Raw genomic sequence first — 22,191 nt, 5'->3', positions numbered from 1 at the left:
AACGAGAGTGATATACGCCAGAGATGGAGTGAGTACATTGAGAACATGTACGATGACCCAAATCGTAGCGACGAACCACTACTCTTTGACGGAATTCTCTCAAGTCCCGAAATCCTCGTATCGGAGGTGCGCAAAGCTATCAAGACTGCGAGAATAAGAAAGGCGCCCGGACCAGACAATGTCAGAGTTGAAATGTTGAAGTTGCTGAATGAAACAGCGCTCAAATATCTAAAACATTTGATGAATGAAGTATACGAGAGGGGCCGTTTAACAAAAGAAATGTGTCAATCTATTTTCATACCACTGCCCAAAAAGGCAGGAACCGTGCAATGTGACGAATTTAGAACAATCAGTCTGATGTCGCATCTGAACAAAAATCTTACTGAAAATTGTAAGCCAGCGCATGAAATCGAAGATCATGCAAGAAATAGACGTCTGTCAATACGGATTTCGAGCAGATTGCGGAACAAGGAATGCGGTTTTCATTCTCAAAGTCCTCAGTCAGCGACCGATACAGATGCAAACAGACATCTACTTGCGTTTTGTTGACTACACCAAAGCATTTGATAGAGTGGTGCACAACGAACTCATGCACTTCTTAGATGACCTGGAACTGGACGACAAAGATTTCAGACTGATGCAGAACCTTTATTATCAACAGGAGGTAGGTATCAGGATTAATGACACTGTAAGCAAAATGGTGCCGTTCAAAAGAGGTGTGAGACAAGGTTGCGTATTATCGCCAGATTTATATTCCTTATTCAGTGAAATCCTCATGGGGACCATTAAAAACCTCCCAGGAATTGGTGTAGGAGGTGTCAATGTCAACAACAAAAACTACGCAGATGACACAGTCTTAATTGCCAAAAACCAAGAGGACTTACAAACCTTGCAAATCAACATCAAAAGGACAGAAGTCATTGTTGTATCAAAGAAGGCAGAAGCCCCAGTTTGCAAGATTCTGGTGGGCGGGAGTACATTGAACCAGGTAGAAAATTTTAAATACTTGGGCTGCATGATCTCGGGGGGCTTGTATAGATGAATACGAAATCAAGATCAGGAGCGCCCAGGCAGAAGCTGCTTTCAACCAGCTGAGGAGTGTGCTGTGTAACAAGAAATTGTCCTTCCAATGCAGATATCGGGTTTTGAAATGTTACGTGTAACCGGAATACACATATTGCAGCGAGACATGAACAATATCAAAAGTGATACAAGACAAAATCTGTGCTTTCGAAATATGGTGCTTGCGACGAATGTAAAAGATATCCTGGACAGCCAAAAAGAGCAATGCAGAATATCTGAGAATCACCTGCAAACAGAAAAGCTTGCTAAAGGAAATCAAACGACGACAATTGCGCTTCCTTGGTTATGTCATACGAAAAGTGGAGCTAGAAGCGCTGTCACTTTCCGGGAAAATAGATGGGAAGAAAGCAAGAGGCAAACAGAGGACCCTCTTTCTACAACCGTTGCCTGGAAGACCGAATGACAATACATGCGGCCAGAGGTCGAGAAAAAGGAAACTCTTCACAATTGAGGCAATCAGCGTCTTTCAACAGATATGATAATAGAAGAAGAAGAGGGGTGCACAGCTACGATAGTTCGGAATTGTTCCAGTATCTGATGATTTTAAATACCATGTGCACAAAATCGTCTGTAAGTTCTTGTTAACTGTAAGTTCTTGTGAAGAGAATGTGCATACTCAAGGTAATCTAGAGGTTTTCCCTTGACGCTGCACACTATGTCATCCACATACCTCTTGAATAATTTCAATTCCTGTGTGTCCTCTTTTGTACCTTTTTCCGCACAATAGGAACAGATCCAAAAACTTTCCTGCATGTTCTTATACTCTCTGTCAGTGATACCTTGGCACTTTGCATGAAACCAATTTTTGCTTGATTCGCACTCGACCCCTTTCCCTCAGAAAGTAACGCGTCGGTTACAACCGATGCTTTTCACCTTTGTGTCTGGATTTTTCTTCTCCCTTCCCTCATTAGGTTTCTGCAGGGATTTTTTAAAAAGATTTCATCCAAAAATTTGCCAAAATTTCAGCCAGCCGGTACATTTATGTATAAGCTTTTATTTTTATTACTATTATTATTATCATTATTATTATTATTATTATTATTATTATTATTATTATTATTATTATTATTATTATTATTATTAAAGGTTTACGCACCATTTATAAACTCAAAAGTGCTTTCAAAATCAAAAATTATATTAAAAAGTTTTCAATTTTTTGCGATACTCAATTTCATGGGGTATTAGTTTCATCTCAAAAGGCAACTTATTCCATTAGAAAGGAACAGCAAAACTGAAGGATCTTTGCCCAAATGCAGTTGTGACATTAGGAACCTTCAAATTGTACGCATTTTGGCATCTAGTCACCTTATCATTTCGGAAAACTAATGCGCTCAGATACATCGGAGTTTTCCACGGATGGTGAACTAAACAGTGACTAAAAAGTAGAATTTTGTAGAGGATACGTTGTTTCATGGGTAGCCAATGAAGCTCTTTGATATAATTTGCTGTTGGTGAACCAGGTGATAGCCTAAAAATGAGACGACATGCTGAGTTTATTATACGCTGTAATTTCTGTATAATATTCACAGATAGTCCATAGTACAGTGAGTTGCAGTAATCTAATCGCGAGAGAATCATTACCCGAACTAATTCAATCAACGACTTTCTGTCGACTGTATCTCTGATGGAATAAATTTTTCGCAGGAAATAATAACTTCTACGGCACACGGAACTAACTTGTTTCGCATATGAAAGTCTGGAATCTAAGTTAAAGCCCAATAAAGTAACATTGTTAGAAAAATTGGCATCCGTTGGAAGTTCAATATCGCTATTTAAACTACTCTTTCTACTAACAAACATGTATTCAGTTTTATTCGAGTTTAATCGGAGCTTAGCACCACTGAACCACTTTTGCAGAGTAGTGAGTATCAAATCAAAAGCCCCCTGATTTACCGAATAGTTTGAAATAGGTCAATAATTTGAAAAATCTTCATTTTCAGAATTTGCTTTCTTCAAGTGGGGCTTAACAGTGGCCATTTTAAAGGACTGGGGGAATTATCCCGCCCTCAGCGAAAGATTAAGAAGTTTCAGGAGGTCGAGAAAATAATAATCTGGAAATGACTTTACAAGATGTTGTGGAATGATGTCCAGTGGACATGTACTGTTCGACGACGCCGAAATTAAATCTCTAAACTGACTTATTGACAACTCTGAACTCTGTGAACGAATACATTGAGTTAACTTCAGTTTTCAGAATTTCAGGACCTATCGCAGTCGGAATCGATGCAATAATACTCTCCACTTTTGATATAAAACACTCGTTGAAGTCGTTTGCATGCAGTTTTTTGTTTTCAATTTCGGGAACTGTTCTATATCTTGACCAAAAACCAATTTTAATGTGGCAAACTTTTTACGGCTACAATTTTCCATCAACGCATTCTCTATGTGCAATCTACGCTTCTCTAAGAATTTTTCAAAATTCATATGGGTAACATTTTCATATTCAGATTTCAGTATAGATGTTTTCGACTTTCTGTATTTCCGCTCTGCTTTTCTCTTCTTTCGTTTCAATCTCAAAAGCTCGTCGTCAAAGAATGGGCATTGATGTTTAGTAAATGTTTTTTTTTGAGTGGTAGAACGGAACCCAAAATATTCTCCTCAAACCTTAGATACATATCCCATGCTTCATCAATACTTGAGGCAACATCTAACTTTAAGCACGACTTCAATAGATTATTAAAACCATCAAAGTCAAACTTCTTCCAATTTCTATACATCAAACGTTGTTGAGATTTGCGTTGTTTATAACTGCTGAGCGAGAAACAAATAAACGAGTGGTCCGAAGAAGTAATGAATCTATTCGATTTAACATTAATTGAAATATTGTTTGACGCAATAACATGGTCAAGAAGCCCACCAATTCCATGCGTTTTCTCGAAGACGTACTGAGTCAGGCCGAAATCTTCAAAAAATGAGCTCCACATTTGTGATGCATCGTTATTTACATTTAGTGATATGTTGAAATCACCTAGGAGAACAATCTTGTCGAATTGTAGCCTTTTCTCTTCAAAAAGAACAGTAAAGTGATCAATGAAAGATTTAACATTTAATCCAGGTGGTCGATAAACAGCGATTATTAAAATAACTGGTAGCCCCAACAGTTAAAGAGGCATAACAGCATTCAAAAAATTCAGAGGTAATCTTTTCAAAATTTTCCGAATGGATATCATTTCTGTAAGAGAGGCAAATTCCACCACCTCTTTTATTCACCCTTGGTGCACTATAGAAAAGAAACCCCGGGGTACAATACTGCTTTAGAATAAAATCGTCATCTGAGTTGTTCGTAATCCACGATTCTATAAATACTCTCAAACTAATTTCATTTACTTCCAAGAGGGCATTTACATCTTTCGTTTTGTTCCTGATAGATCGTACATTATGTAGACAAGTGTTTAGTTCTGTAGATCTTTGTTCCGTCGATCTTTGTTTTAATGGAGGACTGACTAGTCAATTTCGATCCACTTTTTTAGCCAATCACGGGCGGCTTCAATCAGGTAAAATCTTGACACCGTAACGTTTTCAGGCCAGAAATCAGGTAAAGTCAGGTTTATCTTCGTCAAAATTAAATACACATTGAAAGGCTTTCAGGTAAGCCTCTGACTTCAAAATTTGGCGAATGTGAAGTAGTTCGACGTTATTTTCTACACAATATTCCTCCATTTCTGATGCCGTTATGTTCTGACTCAATCGACCTACATATAAATGACGATGCTTCGGGGGCTTTTTGTCCCACTTGATGACCGCTGGATTGGTGTTCGTTCCCGTTTTTACCTCATTAATTGATCTTACTTTTCTCTGTACAGTTTCAAAATCAGAATCATCCGCCTTTCTTTTTTTGTTTACTGTCGCACTGTGATAACTGGATGAGCTGTCATTTCGATTCCTGCTGGGTCCACTTTTTGCAGCTTTTAGAAAAAGGGAATTCCGGTTTCTTTATCAACGCTATCTCATTGCGTAGCATTGTCACCTCGCGGATCAAAAAATCAACACAATCGAGTTTTTTCTCAACGGCCGTAATTCTGTCCAGCGCAGATAGTTCTGCATTAAAGCTAGGAGTACAACCAGCACATGACCAGAAGATCATTCCTTTGATATTTGCAGTACTTGAAATTCCCAAACACCCAAAGTGAACACATATTTTCTTACATTTGACACAAAATGCACTCCCTTTTACATTGCAAGGCTCGTTACAAATATTGCAGAGAGGTTCGGGTGGTGGCGGTGGTGGTGGGGGCACCATTGTAACCTGGGGTAAAAAGGGTCTAAGGGAAGTGGCCGCTAGGGCCTAAACTAATTAGTCAAACAAATGTGGAGAACGCTCACACCAAATATTTGACTAAGAAAAATATTTAGGATGGCCAAAAAATGTAGGGAAGCTATCAAGCAGATGCGGAGAACGCTCTCGCCAAATGCTTGATACCAAATATGGAATCGTAGATAAATCTTTTATAAAATCTAAAATAAGTACAAGAAAAGTAGTTAGATACCAGTGAAACCTATCTAAGGCTTCGTGTGGTTTGGAAAAGTCAGGTACCAGTGAAACCTATCTGAGGCTTCGTATGGTTTGACAAATAAGCTTTTAACATCGAGAGATAAGACTTTTAACTTTTTTCAAGATGTTCATTTTTGGGAAGGGGGGTTGCTATGACCTTCTGCTTCGTGACTATTTTATCCAACGTCTCATTAACAATACTGGAGGACCACTCAGTTGGATATTGATTCTCAGTCCAGATCTCTTGATTTTTCTTGAGAGCTAATCAAGAGATCTGGACTGGCAAAATTTGTTTTTTTTTGTTTGAGTAATTTTATTAGATTGCTGGATTGATTTTCCAGTTAAAGGTTCAAGCTAAGGAAATGAGAAAAATATCCTCAGTGGTTCGCACATCTGTCCATATTTTAGAATCCATCAAGTATGCTTGAATCAAATACTGTATTTTGTTGAAAGTTTGAAAGATCAAACATCATTTACAATTAAGCGAAGAATGTGGACGAGAGATATGGGCACAGTATGTGCAAACGCACATAACCGAGCCTTGTCTGTATGTGAAGCAAGATACAATGCAATGTCTGTTAAAACACTAACATGCACATTTTAAAATGCCTAAAGTCTGTAATGCCAGAAGTTGCTACGTAGCCAGAAGTTGAATTCCGCTGACTTTCGTCATTTTAAAATGTGCGCGTTTGTGTTTTAAGCATGGTTCGTGTTTTAAAATGAAATGTAAAAGTATCTGAATAAAACAGAAGTAATGGTTACGTGACCCTGTAGAAGTCACTTCGAAATTTGACTTAATATCTCGAACAGCTTCGCAGTTCTCGATAAACGGCAGAATTTCTCAGTGACTTCAAGCAGAGTCACGTAACCATTTCTGTTTTATTAAGATACTTTTACATTTCTTTTAAAAATTTCCAAAACTTTAAATGTTTTTGTTTGTATTTAGATAGTAGCCTTTTTCATGGGCAAGCTCCGTATTCTTTTTGCCACCCCTTTCATCTTATTCGCTACCTTGTGAAAATTAATTAGAGCGATTTTTGTTTTCATTAAAAGTTCCGATTTCTACTCATAAAAATATTCTCGTTCTAAACTGGTTTGCCAGTTTACATAGAATGCCGCTGTGGGGTTTACCCCTGTAGTTAAGTATTTAGTCTGCTGTAATTTGGCATTCACCTTGCCGCAGGCTGAGGTAAACAGAAGGCTGTTATAACACATTTCCTGGTTTAGTTTCCTATTTTACAAAAACTGTTTGTTCTTGACAGCTGCGGAGTTATAAGGGAAATTTTTCCCACAAAACGCTCTACAGAAGCAATGCATGTGAACGACAATGGGTATTTCCATTCTCTGCCAAAGAAAACATTTATTCCTTTGGCTTAAGTGAATGCCTTGATTTTGCACTGATCAAGATTTACCACCGAGGAGCCGAATTTGAATACTTGTCAGAATGTTTAAAGAGAAGTTAATGTTTGGCTGTATAGTTTTGTTAATAATTGGTCTTAGCAATTCACTTTGGTTATAATTTTATTAGACCTGCTTCAACTTTAGTTCAGCCATTCAGTTCAACGGCAAACCTGGTGGCTTCCGAAATAGGTGATAAGAAGGGTCATAAGGTCGCAACATTTCCGGAGAGTTGTATTACACGGGCTTGGTACGCTATTGCTTCAGTGTTGGTCCCAATTATAACTAACAGTGGAATAGGTTCTGGCTTCAAACTGGTTTTCTTGATTTGAAATATGTTGGAAATATTGACGACAGAGTGCAATGAATAGCTTCTGAAAGTATCTGGAGATCAGGCGTATTCATTTTGTGTTTGCCCACTGGTTGTCGCGAGCTCCGTTTTATAACAAGGCAATATTGAAAACAAAGTATGAAACTCAGCTGAACCGCACACTTTTGAACTGTTTTCATTGTTCGTTCGATTGCCCTTCTGTAAACTGGTTGCACTTTTAGTTAATGATACAGAGTATTACAAATTGTCGATATTAGCAGTTACGTAGTTATATTATTCAAGTTTCTTGCGATTAATTAAATTGTAATTGTTATACAATTTGAGGAATCGGTTAAGCGACGTATGGCTCTAGTTGAGGTAAGTGGGTTAAAAAGTTGCAGTGCGTGCCGAAAACCCAGATTCATATTTCAATATTTTGACGAGGCCGAAATTGAGACGATAAATTAGAGGTAAATTTTTATAAACTGATCATTCGATTTGCGATTCTAATTGAGCATTATAAAATTTTGCGATTGTGAATAATTGTTAGTTTTTGAATTCTCGTGATATAAATTTTGATGATGTTCTTAACTGAACAAACTGTTTAAAAAATTGCTTTGAAAGGTGCAAAACTTGCTACAACTTGGCTGATTTCATTTATAAGCTTCAAGTACAATTGAGCATTCAAGCAGAATTTGTTAGCTGATATCTGTACTATCTCCGAGGAAGTAATTGGTTTTCCATACTATCTCTTAGTAACAGAGCATCAGGTAATCAAGCCCATAAAAAACTTGCAGTGCTATACATAAGTGGCAGAATAGTTTACAAGATACTATTGGATACTAGTTGTACTTGATTCAGCGCAATTCCAATAAAAATGAAATGTTAAGACTTAATCAGAGTGAATGGGAGCTGTGAATATCTGACAGATCCTACTCACAATATATCTTGTCAGCTTATGGACAAGTTGCTTTATCTTTCAGAATGATGCAAATAAAGTAGGGAGTGGAAAGCAGCAGTCAGCCCAGGAGTTTGCCTGCTGGAACTGTGACACATCCTTATATGGACACAGATTCGTGAACAGAGAGGGTCATCCTTACTGTGTGAACTGCTACAATGAGTTGTTCGCCAACAGGTGCGAAGAATGCGGACAAATCATCTCAGTTGACAGCAAAGTTAGTAGGCAATTATTGCTAATATCACTCGAAAAGCAGTTGAATTGGGCTATTAGGGCAGGTGTGAGGCGGAGAAAGTTCGACTCAACATTAAAATTGAAATAACAATACCAGATTCTGCCAATCGAGTATCTCTTGAAAACAAAAGAAACATTGTATCTATTCAAAATCTTCTCAATGAAACACCCTGCTTTTCATAATTTGAATGTACCAACAATGAAATACCATCAAGGCAAACGCTCGAGAAAGATTCATTTTGTACTCAAATGTCAAACTGACTACTTAAGAAGTTGTTTTTCGTCAGTGCAGCGAATTCATGAAATGACTTGATAATATCAAATGATTTTAAGAAAAACCGGAAGCTACAGAATGTTAAGAAAATATTTGCACATTTCATTAGGAAATTCCTCTGTTCTCATAATATACGGTATGGAGACCTGTCATGGAGAGACTTTAAGTTTTCGTGATCTAAATTTTTCCTGAAATCCATGTTCTTTTTTTCAGTTAGTTATCGTTATTATTTATACACACCCCTTGCCACGGTATAATATATGTGACATTGGAGTTCAAGTGTTTTTTCAATTAACCAGCCGGGTAATTCGGACTGCTGAATTGGGATTAAACACTGTCTTCTCTGCTCTCTTAATTGCTAGGAATTCTTTTTTTAAATCAATGTCTTCAATGTTACTTGCCAACATGGGTTTTGAGATAAGCACTTACCTACAATTTTTTGGGCAAAGTGAGCTGTTTTTTGCAGGAATCAAAAATTTAACGATAACGGGAACTAAATTATTACTCAACTTGAATTATTTCCAAAACAAAAGCAAATTCTAAGTTTACAAAAATTACAATTTTCGGTAATTTTTGATTCTGATAAAGATTAATTTATAGATCTGCCTTCAAATCGTCACCCTAGAAAAAATGCTTACCGTCCAAATTAGGGACTAAAGTCATCACCAATAGGACCAAAAATGGTACCAAAAAATGATTATTTATTAGGTACCTCAACCTAATTATTTAATAAGTACAGCTTCATTTATTAATAGCCGCCTCAGCTTCTCAGCCGGCTATTATAGCGCTCTTTTTTTACTTCGAATTAAAATTTTCCGCTTTACCTTAGTTTACAGCTTGTTCAACAATTTGCGTGAAATTTTTTTGCCTTTTCTAGGCTAGTTTCACTCTTCTCTCATTCTGCTCAAACGTGTTTTTAGGCAGCAGTTGCTCAGCAAAGCAATTCAAAATGAACAGAGTCAGCAAAAAACAAAATCAGAAATAGAAACGGGATAAACCCATAGAGCCCAGTTTTAGATGCCTGTTTCTCGAACTTGGTTCTTATAAGTCTTAGTTAGCATCTCGAATGCTTATTGGTATTGATACTAGCTCCTATATCGTCTCACTAGAAACAGGAGTAGGTTCAGCTACTAAATGACATCAAAATAGTTCGCACTTTAAACTTTTCTACAAAGAATTATTTTTGTCATTATTTTTTTCTTTGTTCAATCCCAATCGTGATTATGGGAATCAACGGCGGCTGTTTTCCGGCAATCTGTCGGGTATGTTTTAGATATAGCTTAGTTGTGTGACTATAAGTTATTGCGATCAACCAATCAATAAGTAGGTTAAGATAAACAAAGGACCCTGGAGGACAGCATAGACAACTGTGTGTATCATCAAAGACGGGTTATATTTCAGAGTTTGAATCGGCCGCGCTCCTTCCTGGAGACGATTTAGAATGCGTCACTCTGAAGATAGGGTTGCCTATTTGTAGACGGCTTGACTAGTAGGACTTTTATGTAGTATGGAAGGGTGAGCCAGGTAGACATTTTTACTCTCTGCGGTTAAACAGGTTCCTTATAGGCAATAGATCTTGGGTTGTTGAGTGAGCACCGTCTGGTTGGGTTGTTGAGTGAGCTCCGACGTGCTCTTCACGCCATATCCAATCTTGTTTTCAGCATATTTGTTGATCAAGTTTTTACTTAATTGAATTAAGAACCTCGTATAGTTCTCAATCGTGCAGTTACCAACTTATTTTATTTGGTAAGGCAATTTTTACGATTAGAGCGTAACTATATAACTAGAGAGGCACGAAGACATATACGCGTGTTACCTGTTATCAAAAAATTAATTAAAGTGTTATAACGTCTCGACATTTTCAAAACAAGGATTGAACACAGGGCTTGGTATAACCTTTTTTCCATTTAAGAGAAATAAGTTTGTGACGTTACTACCCCTCCCTGTTGTATATTCTGTCAAGGAGTTATTCTAAAACTTGTGGAATTTTTAATAGGATAGACCTCCATTCTAGATATTCAATTTCTATATTTTTGACCGCCAAGAATGCAAGCGACCGAGATAGTGAACCCTGGTTCGAAGGAAATGATTTTTTAGAGGCATGCAAAATTTAATGGAGGGGAAATAACCCCAGATAAGAGTGCTTCAGAGATCATAACTAGCAATTAAATCTGCTCTGCGCCAACTTGGCAACTCCTGTACTGGCAAATTATTTTATTAATAGCCGCACAGCGATAGCTGGGCTATTATTGGCCTTCTCTTGGTTTTTTTTTATTTCGTCGTCATGATTTTTGTTACGACCATATGACGTCACAGCCACTTTTTGTTCATTCGTTCATGCAATTTCAACTGAATTGCATGTGTGACGTCATTTTTCGCTCTTAGTGGAGCGAGTTTTTTTGTTCATGCGCGTGATTAAATTTTTGGTCACACTTGACTTACCTCACTCTCAAAAATGACTTCCTCACTTTGAAATTGACTTTTATTTACTTTAATTCAAAGAGATAAGGTCAAATGGGTGTGTGTCACTCTAAATGAAGTTTATTTGAGATCAGCTAATAGAGGCAGCAATAACTTCAAAATATAACAGATCAGCCTTCAATGAAAAGACGAATTTTTTTGGTCTGTCTTTTTTACTGTTTTTTTGAGACTGCCGGTCTACAAATCTATTGCGGCTATTTTCTGGCAACCTGCCAGCTATGTTTAATGGTTGTGAAAACTGTGGCTGAGCGAGTTATAATGGCCTCTGCTTTTTTGTTACAATTCGACGAATAGCATTTTTTCGGGTTGCTGTCTTTACGGACCTAAGTGAAGTAATGATATCCTCTACTTCTTATTTAATTTTTTTGGAAGTGGTGATTTTGGAAGTGCCGATTTTGGTCTCGCCAAAACAGGAACAGAAGCGAAAGAGATATGATTTTGTTGTGCAAAATGTTGTTTTGTTTTTTCATACCGCATCTATAGTAAGAATTGGCGTGAGTTTCGTTAAGGTGAGTCAGTTTGACTTCGCACATGACACAAGATTGCTTGTCAGGTTCTTAGTTAATTCACTTCCTAGTAGGCAGAATCGTGCATTAGTAATTCAATGCTAGAAAAATCTTAGCTAGCTCATTTTTGCAGAAATGCCAAAAATGTTATTAATTTTTCTTTGCGTCAGTCAATCGCGATCAATTGTTGTTTCCGATTTCAAAATTGTGGTTTGCTTGATGGGGTGTTACTCGTAATCGGAAAGTAACTTAAGTCGAGAGAAATTGTCTCTGTCAAAAGAGAATAGCATTTTTTTTCATGGTTTGATTGGCTCGTTTCAATTATATTCGTTTGCGAATATTTATGCGAGGGAGGCATTTTGTTTCACCGGACCAAATCAACAAGTTCTAACAAACCTTGAGAAAAATCAGCAGTACCATGTGAAAGCGAGGTAACTACTTATTTTCTAGCAAATTCAAATTGCTAGATTGCCAAGAGCATTCCTTGCTGATACAGTTGATACCCAGGTAAATATGCCATTATTTAAATTTCACTATCTGGCCAACATTTTTGAAAAGAGTTCTCAGAGATAGTTCAAAGACTTAGATACTTTTTTTAAAAAAAATGGGAAAAATTAGAAAAAGAATGATAATGTTTAAATAAGAGTTCTTGTTATTTAATAGCCACCCTCAGCTTCTCAGCCGGCTATTATAGCGGCGAAAGCTATTATAGCTAATTTTGTCCATTTCAGCTTTCGAAAGAGCGAAAAATAAGTGTGAAAATGTTTTCTCTAAGCGAGTGTAATTTTTGATCACTTGCGGCTTTTTGAACGCATTTTTACTTTACGTTTTTGGATACCGTGGTTTTCTAAACCATTTTTGCAGGTGTTTGTTTCGGTGCTTTTTGAACATCTCAATCATATATTCGAGCTTTATGTACAATTTTAATTGTATTCGTTGACTTTTTTCTTCTTTATTATCAATTGAAATTTGTTTAGTAGTAAATAGGCTAAATTTTAACATTTTTTTTGCTTAATTTCTGTTTTTGAAGTTTTTTAATTGCTCTCAAAATTCGTAGCAATTACTGTAAACGTGGTGGTCTTTTTGTATGCAAATTTTTTGCTGGACGGTTTTGCGCTTTTCTTCTAGAACTTTCTTTGACTTCTCATGTGACTTTCTCACACTTTCCTTCATCATTTTTGAGTGATCTCTATCGCGATCTCTATCGCTCTCTCCGAAATAAAGCTTTTTGCTAAAATAAATTGATTTCAGCCTAGCAACAAGGGCCTGATAGCTGAGTGGGCACTGCTTCTGGTGAGGGATGGGGAGGTCCATATTTCGAATCCCGGCGTGGTCGACTACGTTTGCACCCATAAAGATAAATTTATCTAGGCTACAGCCCCCGAATTAAATTGCATAGCCTTTCGTTCGTTTGCCTATTTCTTCTGTTTTTTCTAACTTTTGGAATGTTCTGTCATATTGAGTTGTTTTATTAAGTTTGGTGGAAGGATTATTATCATCAAGTGAAAACAATTGAAGGCTTGATAGCACATGTTTTCGTAAAATAAATTAATCAATTCTGCAGGCTTTTTGTAGGTTTCAATTCTCATGCTTTAAGTTTTTAATTGCATTTGAGTGTCGCGTGGCTGCTTAATGAATAAAAGCATTTTAAATCAAATTGTTTTGAGAAGGCTATTTAGACTTCGCATTTTTTAGAGAATTTTATAAAATTTAATTTTTGACTTTTGTTCGCTCTCCTTTTTCCCCTTTTCGAAATTTATCGCTGGTTTCCTTTTTTCATAACTTGAATTTTGTTAAACACATTTGAATTGTACCCGGCAATTTATTATTGGAGTTGCAACTCATTAAAGGTTTCCAAGAAAAAAGTTTCAGAATTAATTTTTTTCCCTGGTGTTTTTTACATATTTTTTCGTTCTAAATTGAATGGTTTTATAAAGTTAATAGTTCTGTCAGCTAGTGGTTGGCTAGGGTTTAAATTTTATTTTAAATTAAATAAGATCTGTTCACACATTGTCATGACTTTTGAGGTCAAATTGAAGTAATGATTTGGTCCCGCCGAAACAGGCAGTGAAGCAAAAAAGCGAGTGGTTTTGCGGCGTGAGATTTTTAAGGAAGTGTTTTTTTTCACAGTTGGATTTTTACGCATGCGGCAATATGACTGCGATTTTTGCTGTTTTCGATTTTTCGATCGGCTTTTTTTCCTTAATTGTTGTTCCAATCAATTCATATCATAGTCCATTCTAGTTCTAGGTTTTTGTTTAATCAATGAAAATTCTTTGAATAAAATTTTTTTTTTCGCTTCAACCTATTTTGCCGCCTTTTCGATATTTTGCATGAAATCTTTATGACTTCTCTAGGCTATTTTCGTTCTTCGCTCGTTCTGCTCAGCGTCTTTTTAATCAGCAGTTGCTCAACAAAGCAATCTAAAGTTACCAGAATCTGTATCGAAAAACAAAATCAAAATAGAAACGGGATAAACCCATAAAGCCCAATATTAGATCTCGGCTACTTCAACTTTGCTGTATTCGTCTTAGGTAACATCTCTTAGCGTTCTGACATAATAATAGCCCCTGCATCTCTCATTAAGAAACAGGAGTATGTCTAACTTCAAAATCCAATCGAAATAGGTCACACTTTAATTTCTTTTGTACAACAATCAATATTTATCGTTGTTTTGCTGTTCCTTCAATCTCAATCGGGAATCAATGGTGGCTATTTTCCGGTTATCTGCAGGGTATGTTTTTAATTGCTCTCGAACGAAATTTCAAGCACTTATTCTAAACCTCGAGTTCTACGCCCGTTGACTTTTTCCGTTTTGCGTGATCGAAATTTTTCTCTTCTTCACAAATCTGAGACGCCAAACACAAATGGTTGTAGCTTAACACTAAAAGTCAAATCAAAATTAGGCAAACTGAGAACGGTTGCTGAGCCGTTTTCGTAGAGCCTTTTCTAGAAACTCGCCTTTTTTAGTTGGAGGTTTACGGAAACTTTGAATTATAAATTCACGGTGTGAAGGGCGGTGCTTATAGTTTTACCCCTCCCCCCACTTCGCGCCCTACCCCCCCCCCCCCTCCTCACACACACACTTCCCCTCCAAACCTCAGCCCCTGCACATCAGTCCACCCGTAACCCAGAGAGCTCGGTTTTTCTGCGTTTTTCTTGCCTTTGAGTTTGGGTTGCAAGGGTTCATCAACTCGAAAAAACTTAAATTGTTTGTCTTTTTAGCTGTTAAGGGTCTTTTTAGCCTCTTCGTGAGCTCGAATGAACAAAATTATATCTTCTGTTCAAAGTAATCATATTGTGTTAATATTAAAACAGAAAATTTTTATTTTGCCCTCGAATGAAATTTGGGCCAAGTTTTGTTTCTGTGTGTCTTTTTCAGCGCTAACTTTTTGATTGTCGGTGTCATTTTCGACTTCTTGCGTTGTGCGTATTCTTAAGTGCTCACATGCATGATATAAGACAATTGAAGTGATTTGTATACAGTAGTGCTAAAATTGAACCAAAATTGGTTTCATTTTTTTCACACAATCGGTTTCATTTCAAATCTTAGTACGGATGTACAATAAGGTTTAAGAGATCATTTCAAACTAGCTCTTGAGGGAAACAAGCTACATCCCCGTAAGACAAGCTACCTTTAATTCGGACCCACTAGAGACCAATTCTGCCGACGTTAGTTCAAAAATCTTAGATTGAAACTCCTCCTGGTTTATGGATGTCTCCAATATCACGTGGTCTCGAATCAAAAGATTCTACTATGAAGTGTATTATGTTGGTTTGTTGCATTGTTTGATAGGACTTGGCCTTCAAAGACAAGCATTGGCACGAGGCCTGCTTTAAGTGCTCAGACTGCAAAGTGTCTCTAGTGAGCGAGACATTCGGATACAAAGACGACAAGCTCTTCTGCGGAGACTGCTGGGATAACAACTTTGCTCCCAAATGCACAAAGTGTGGGCAGCCATTCAAAGCTGGTAATGACATCTTGCCATATTCATTAGCTCTATTGGGCAGTCGTAGGGACACACATCGAGCATGCGGTAAGGTGTGGCATGGCGGCCAAACCAAACCAGGATGTATCTGTAAATGTAATATGTAAAATATTTATGGATTACAGCGCAAGTGAGCTGTGGCTTAATATTGCCGCTGACCAGTAATATAATGACAACTTAATTCAGGCGCTTGAATTCTTTCAAATTCTTTAATTCTTATCTGCGCCTGAAAAATTCTATCACGTCTGCAGATGTGAATTGTCAAATACCAATTCTTCCAAATTGATTGCATGTCTCATCCTCTTGCTTTTCGAAGCATATGTGAAAGGGGGAATGTCATAGAGTCAAAACTATTATACACACATGTTGACGGAGAAAGCATTAGCTTTAACTCTTTTCTATTGGCATTGAAAAATCTGTATTTTTATTGATTAAGTGCCACCGTCAGCCTATCAACGGCTATTGTTTAGGCGCTCTTCTTTTTTCAATTCAAAGAACTTGAATTGTATTGGGGCGCTATGTTTTTTTACGACTCGAAAAAAGTATTGGTTTTCTTAAGCTTTTTTTTTTACCTGAAGTACTATTTGTTCAGGCGGGGTTTTGACCTAATAGTGAAAGTGAGTAAAATTGCCGTGTGCACTAACTTTTTCTCAGCGAGAGAAGTTTTCTGTTCATGTGCTGCGTTCAGATAATGACTTTTTGACTTTGAAAAGAGTTTTTGAGAGATTGGCGCTTATAGATGACAGTTTTTAGCCGTGCTTTCGTCCATTTGGCCAAAATTTTGTTATTTTAACTTGGTTTATTGTAGAAGCAAATTTTGATCGATGCAGCATGAATATGCAACCATCTCAAACCGGTTATGTTTGTTTTTATTTCGAGTTGTTTAATGGCTCTCGAACAAAGTTTGAAGCAATATTGTAAACGTGTGTGCGTTAATGTTTCCGATTTACAATTTTTTCGATTATCTTCTAGAACATTCTTTGACTTCTCAAGTGACTTTTTCACGCTTTCGTTCTTCATTTTTGAGTGATCTCTAGTGCTCCGAAGTTGCTAATATAAAATTGGTTGCATCATAGCAAAAGTAAGTGACTCGTAGCGCAGTGGTTAGTGGGGGCGGTAATCGATCGAGAGGTCAGTGGTTCGAATCCCGGTAGGGTCAAAATTTTTTGCACCCATAAAGAAAAATTTGTCGGTTCATGTTTATCTTTCCACAATGTATGTTTTCTCCACAGTCTAGCAGTTTTCTTTCTAACATTCTCCTAAGATCTATGGTTTTATGCGCCGTGCCTTTATCGAGATGAAATTTATCAATCTTAGGGCTTGGTTTTGCTAACATACACATTTTTGCGTTTGAATATTGTTCTTTCTCTTTAGTCTGATAATTTTTTTGTCTTTGTTTAGTTTTATCGCGTTTATTGTGTTTTAAAGCAACAACTAATGTTTATTGTTAAAGCGACAAAGGTTATTTGGTTACCAATTGATTACTGTTTTTATATTGTAAAATAATGTTTCGATTGAGAGAACTTTCGGAAATTGATAATTTTTTAGAACAATTTTTGGCCATGTCTCGCAGTATTCAAAATTTTCTTTCCGAAATAAAGTTTTGAGAGCCTAACATGGGTTGACGTTTGCTGCTCGCGTATTGATATTTTTAATTGCGTACAAAAAATTGGCTTGTTTTATATATAGGAGTAATGTAATTAGTTCGGTTGGCTTTTTTGGCTATCTTCATTTTTTGACTGTTTTATTTTTCGATTTTAGTAGTCACTTTAGTAGGAACCAGTTGATTTGAAAGGTAATTCCTTCACGAAGATGACTCTTCGAGTCGGTTCCCTAATTCTTCGGCTGTTTTTAAGATCTGTTCACACATTTTCATTACTTTTGAAGTGAAATTGTAGTGTTTGTGGTCACGCCCAAAGAGAAAGTGGAGCCAAAAAGCGAGTAGTTTTGCGGCGTGAAATTTGTTCACTAGAATTTTAAAGTAGAGTGAGAAAATTGTTTGAAAAAAACTTTGCTTTCCCGTTCGTGGTTTTTTGTTCACATGCGGCATTTGGACTTTGATTTTCTTTTTTTATTATTTTTTGATCTGATTTTTTTTTCGAAATGGTTTTCCCAATTCACTCATAGTCCGTTTTAGGTCTAGCTTATTGTTTAGTCAATGAATATTCTTTGAATTATACGTCAGGACTTTTCCTGCTATGTTTTTTTTAAATTCGCTTTACCTTTTGATCACTTTTTCGTTTAAGTCACGATAAGTCGCTTGACTATAAATCACTTTACAATGACTTGACGAAATAAGTCGCTTTTTCGTATAAGTCACGATTTTCACGCTTTCTAACTTACTTCACTCATCTCAACTGAATTGGTTTTAAAGTCTTTCACGTATTGAATTACGTAATGTAGTGAATACGGTCAAAGTTAAAAGAGCAAAATCAAAAGAAACGGGATAAACATATGAAGCACGGTCACTAAATCATACTGCATTAGGTTTTCAAAGTTCATTAAAGCGATTGCTGTCTAGCATTAGTATTATGCTTAATAGCCTTCAGTTTAGAAGCCAAGTTAAGTGTAATCTTAGAATCTAACCAAATGTGCAGAATATACACACCAAATAAGAACACTTTGACACTTCTGTCAATCTCTTAATTTTTGCTTTTTCTGTTTCAATCACAATGGGCGTCGAGCGGGTCAACGACGTCTAATTTCCGGCTATTTGCCGGCTATGTTTCTAATTTTGGAAGACTGTACTTTTTTGCGCTGAAAAGTGAATCTTTAAATGTAATTGTTAGTTGATGTCCATTCATGACAGTAACTGATAAAGTGTTATATATTGTGTATCTATTGAGCGTGAAAGTTTGAACACAAGTACATGTATTACTTTGCCTCTGAAAAGATGTTTTACAAATATGGACAGCTACGTATTTGACCTGATTTGTTAATCGCAAGCACTTTCATTTCGATTGCCTATTAAGTGGGGAGATAAAATAAAGGTTACTCAAGTGGAAAAGAAGGAGAATAAAGATAGAAAGTACTGTTACCAATTTGAACATCTGATTGGGCACTAACTTAAAAAATACCTCGATTATACAAAACCTAGATGTTTATGACTCAATGTTGTTGAAAGGATGTGTGTGATGTAACTAATTGCAGGCTCAATGAAGCTGAGTTGGAATGGAGGGGAGTGGCACAAGGAGTGTTTCACGTGCACCAACTGTGACAAGGTCATTGGACAGGAGGCTTTCCACCCACAGGACAACCAGCCCTACTGCGAGGCATGCTGGGAACAGCTGTTCGCAATCAAGTGCACAAAATGCACAGAGGTACCATTTCTCTACTTTTATCATTAATAGCTGCGAAGCGATAGCGGCTATTATTGGAGACAGTGTTTTTTAGAATCCAAAGAATTTGGAATGTACTGGTGCGCTGTTTTTTTACGATGTTTTCACACCTTTTTTCAGGTCATTGGCCGCATTTAGTACTTCACGTGCTTAGAGTGGTGAAGCTACTGGGAAGGCCTTAATTCAATGCTAGAAGATCATTTTTAGAAGTTTTTGAACCCAAATTGTTGCAATTTTCCGCGTTTCGTCATTTTTCGATTTTTCTTGGACCAGTCTAAAATTGAGGTTCGTAAAAGTTGATAAAGGTCTTTTGCAAGAAATTGTTTCTTTTTATGACCACTTTAAGAGCTATATATTTCTTTGTTTAATCAAACAGCAATCATACCAATGATTGGTAGCTTTTGTTTAAAATCTAAAAGCTATTATCTGTTAAATGAGCTAGATACTGTAGTCCACTGTGGAGATTTTTGTTTTTTTTTGTATTTTTAATTGCTCTCAAACGAAGTTTGTAGCAATTATATTAGTCCTGTGGTCTTTTTGAGGGATTTTTTGCTTGACCGATTCTTGTGGCCAATTTGACTATTCGTCCTCAAAAACGGGATAAACAGGTAACGCCCGGAGGATTCCCCTCCCCCCTCAGATTGAAAGTTTGACCCCCCTTCATCTCTCAACTTATCTCCAGTTCACCCTCCTACATGTCATACACACACATCAATCCTTAACCACTTAGACTGAATATGGATTCATATCGTGCTATGGCAGTTGGCGTTCGAGAGCAGTTCTTCCACCATTAGGTTACGTTTTAGTCGATAACGACCTGGATTGCATTGCTAAGAGCTGGCCAAATGAAACAATTTACTTATAGTAGTTTGTCAGATCCAGTTTTTGATAATTTAAACGAGACATGAGCTCCTGCGTAGAAGCAGCTCTTGCAACTGCAATATTGGATATGCAAATGGTAGATAAATAAATTTTTATTGGAATAAGTCGAGTGATGTGTTGTAGCCGATCAAAGCAGGAGGAGTGACGTACAAGTTGGAGCCTTACCACAGAGAGTGCTTCGTCTGCTTCGAATGTGGAGTCTCCTTGGCCGGACAGAGATTCACCCTCAAAGATGAGAACCCCATCTGTGCAGAGTGCTTTGCTGCCCACTACGCATACAAGTGCTTCCACTGCAAAGAGCCAATCACAGGTGACCATTCTAATTTAAGTTATTATATAGCCAACCTGTTATGATTGGGTGAAAGGCCTTTGACACTTTAACTATCAAAAGTTGAAGTTCCGCCTTTCTCGTTAATTTGCAACATTTTTTGCCGCATTGATTATTATCAATTCTTAGCAACTTCATTGTCAGATTTAAGTTTCCAATTGCATAAAATTTGAATGACTCGCTCGAATTGATTTGGTCTCTTTTTTTACTATATACTTACTGTAAGACCAGGTTTTTAAAATGAGAAGAAAGTTGAGAAAATCAGAAGAATGAGAAAAATGGAATTGACAAATATCTAGTTTTCATTGTCATGGTCATAAATGTTGTAATGGTCACCAACATCGATTAATATGGAATGTATGTGTTTTTAGGCATCGGAGGCAACAGGTATATCATATTTGAGAAGTCACAGTGGCACTGTCAGTGTTTCAACTGCAAACAGTGCGGCACTTCCTTAGTCGGAGTCAACTTCGTAGCAGAGGGATATGGAGATGAACTGGAGATATACTGTCAGCCATGTGGCTTCCAGAAGAGAGGATGGGAGACAGGGGGATCCGGGTCACCCCCTCAGACGTCGCAGGCTCAGCAGGCGGAAGTGCCTCACATGAAAAACGAAACTGTGCAGCCATCGCACGAGAGGGTTGGAATGGGAGCGAGTAAGAAGACTGAACCAGCCCCGGCCAAGAAAGAACCGGCGTCAAAGTCATCTGTCGGATCCAAGTTTGGAAGGAGATTCTAATCATTTTAGCATTTAAATTGTACAGATAGCAACAAGACGTGTTCGGGACAGCTTTCAATTTGTAATTACTCCTCGGAGCAAAATTTGTAAACTAATTGGGTCAATAACAAGTAAAACAGTTTTTGTATGTTAATGTTTGAGTTAATTGCGTTAGAGATTGGTTGGGGGCATGGATTGTAGATGTATGTTTTATTTAATGTAATTAAAACAACATTTGTCATAACTTGAAATTTAGTATGACTGATTTTATGCGCTATTCTCCCGTGACCTGGAACCGGAATATTACTCTGTCTATCAATAGTCAGGGTTTATGAATCATGAATGTTCAAGCTGGCCAATTCTAGGGCCACAATATTGAAATCTTTTCCAGTGTTATTCGATCAAAGATGATTGAATGTGTCGTTAAGCCTTCTTGTTCGGAAGACATTATATAGTGGTGGTGTGTCCGTCCTGTCAAATAGGGAAACTGTCGGTTATTGTAGCAGAAGCTTGATCAAAAGATTTTTTGCTTTGTTGTGACAATTTGATGATAGGAAATTTTATTCAAATGCAACCAAAAAAATGTATTCAATCTATTACGCGTGGTTACTGTATTTTTTTTTGCGTAATGTGATTACAAATGCCGCAACTTTTTAATTGCTCTGGAACAAAGTTAGAAATTAGTGTAAGCGTGTGTGTCTTATGAATAGCCGCCGCCAGCCTCTCAAACGGCTATTATTTATGCGCTCTCCTTTTTTAGAATTCAAAGAATTTGAATTGTATTGAGGCGGTGTCTTACAATTCAAAGAATTTGAATTGTATTAGGGCGCTGTCTTTTTTACGACTCGAAGAGGAGTATTGGAGAAGTCCTTTTTTAAATCAATTTTATTGGAGTGATTTTTGAAGCGGGAAATGAAACGCGTGAAAAATTTTGGAGTGATTTTGGTGCTGAACAAAAAGGAAGAGCGGAGCGAAAAGAGAGTGGTTTTTTGTTCATATCGCTGTTTTCTAGAGAGCGAGAAATTGCGGTGTGAAAAACAATTCTGTAAGCGAGCGAATTTTTTTTGACGATAGTTTTGTTTTACTTGCTCAAGGCCCCTTATACTTGAGCGAATTTTAGATAACAATTGATTACAGTTTTGTGGATATAAATCTTGTTTCTGTTGAAAAATATGACAAAAATTGTCGAAAATTGGAACT

General features: G+C 37.0%; 1 protein-coding gene across 1 annotated transcript; it reads left to right on the top strand.

Annotated features, from left to right (window-relative positions):
- The first annotated feature begins 7,267 nt into the window (after nt 1-7,267).
- LOC142358619 (four and a half LIM domains protein 2-like) lies at nt 7,268-21,261 on the top strand. The gene is made up of 6 exons (XM_075410069.1): nt 7,268-7,661; nt 8,267-8,458; nt 15,533-15,707; nt 18,876-19,045; nt 20,069-20,255; nt 20,645-21,261. The coding sequence occupies exons 1-6, from the start codon at nt 7,647-7,649 to the stop codon at nt 21,010-21,012; spliced, it is 1,107 nt and encodes a 368-aa protein (XP_075266184.1). The 5' UTR covers nt 7,268-7,646; the 3' UTR covers nt 21,013-21,261.
- The last annotated feature ends 930 nt before the right edge of the window (nt 21,262-22,191 follow it).

This window comes from Convolutriloba macropyga, chromosome 2, assembly GCF_964194025.1.
Source record: "Convolutriloba macropyga chromosome 2, txConMacr16.3, whole genome shotgun sequence".
In the NCBI taxonomy this organism is placed as follows: domain Eukaryota; kingdom Metazoa; phylum Xenacoelomorpha; order Acoela; family Convolutidae; genus Convolutriloba; species Convolutriloba macropyga.
Note: the sequence above shows the minus strand (reverse complement) of the source record. Positions and strands in the feature narration are given on the sequence as shown.

Excerpts from the sequence above, each read along its gene's own strand:
- LOC142358619 (XM_075410069.1), top strand. Across the intron at positions 8,459-15,532 it reads TCATCTCAGTTGACAGCAAA|GACTTGGCCTTCAAAGACAA; the intron begins GTTAGTAGGCAA and ends ATTGTTTGATAG. Across the intron at positions 15,708-18,875 it reads TGGGCAGCCATTCAAAGCTG|GCTCAATGAAGCTGAGTTGG; the intron begins GTAATGACATCT and ends AACTAATTGCAG.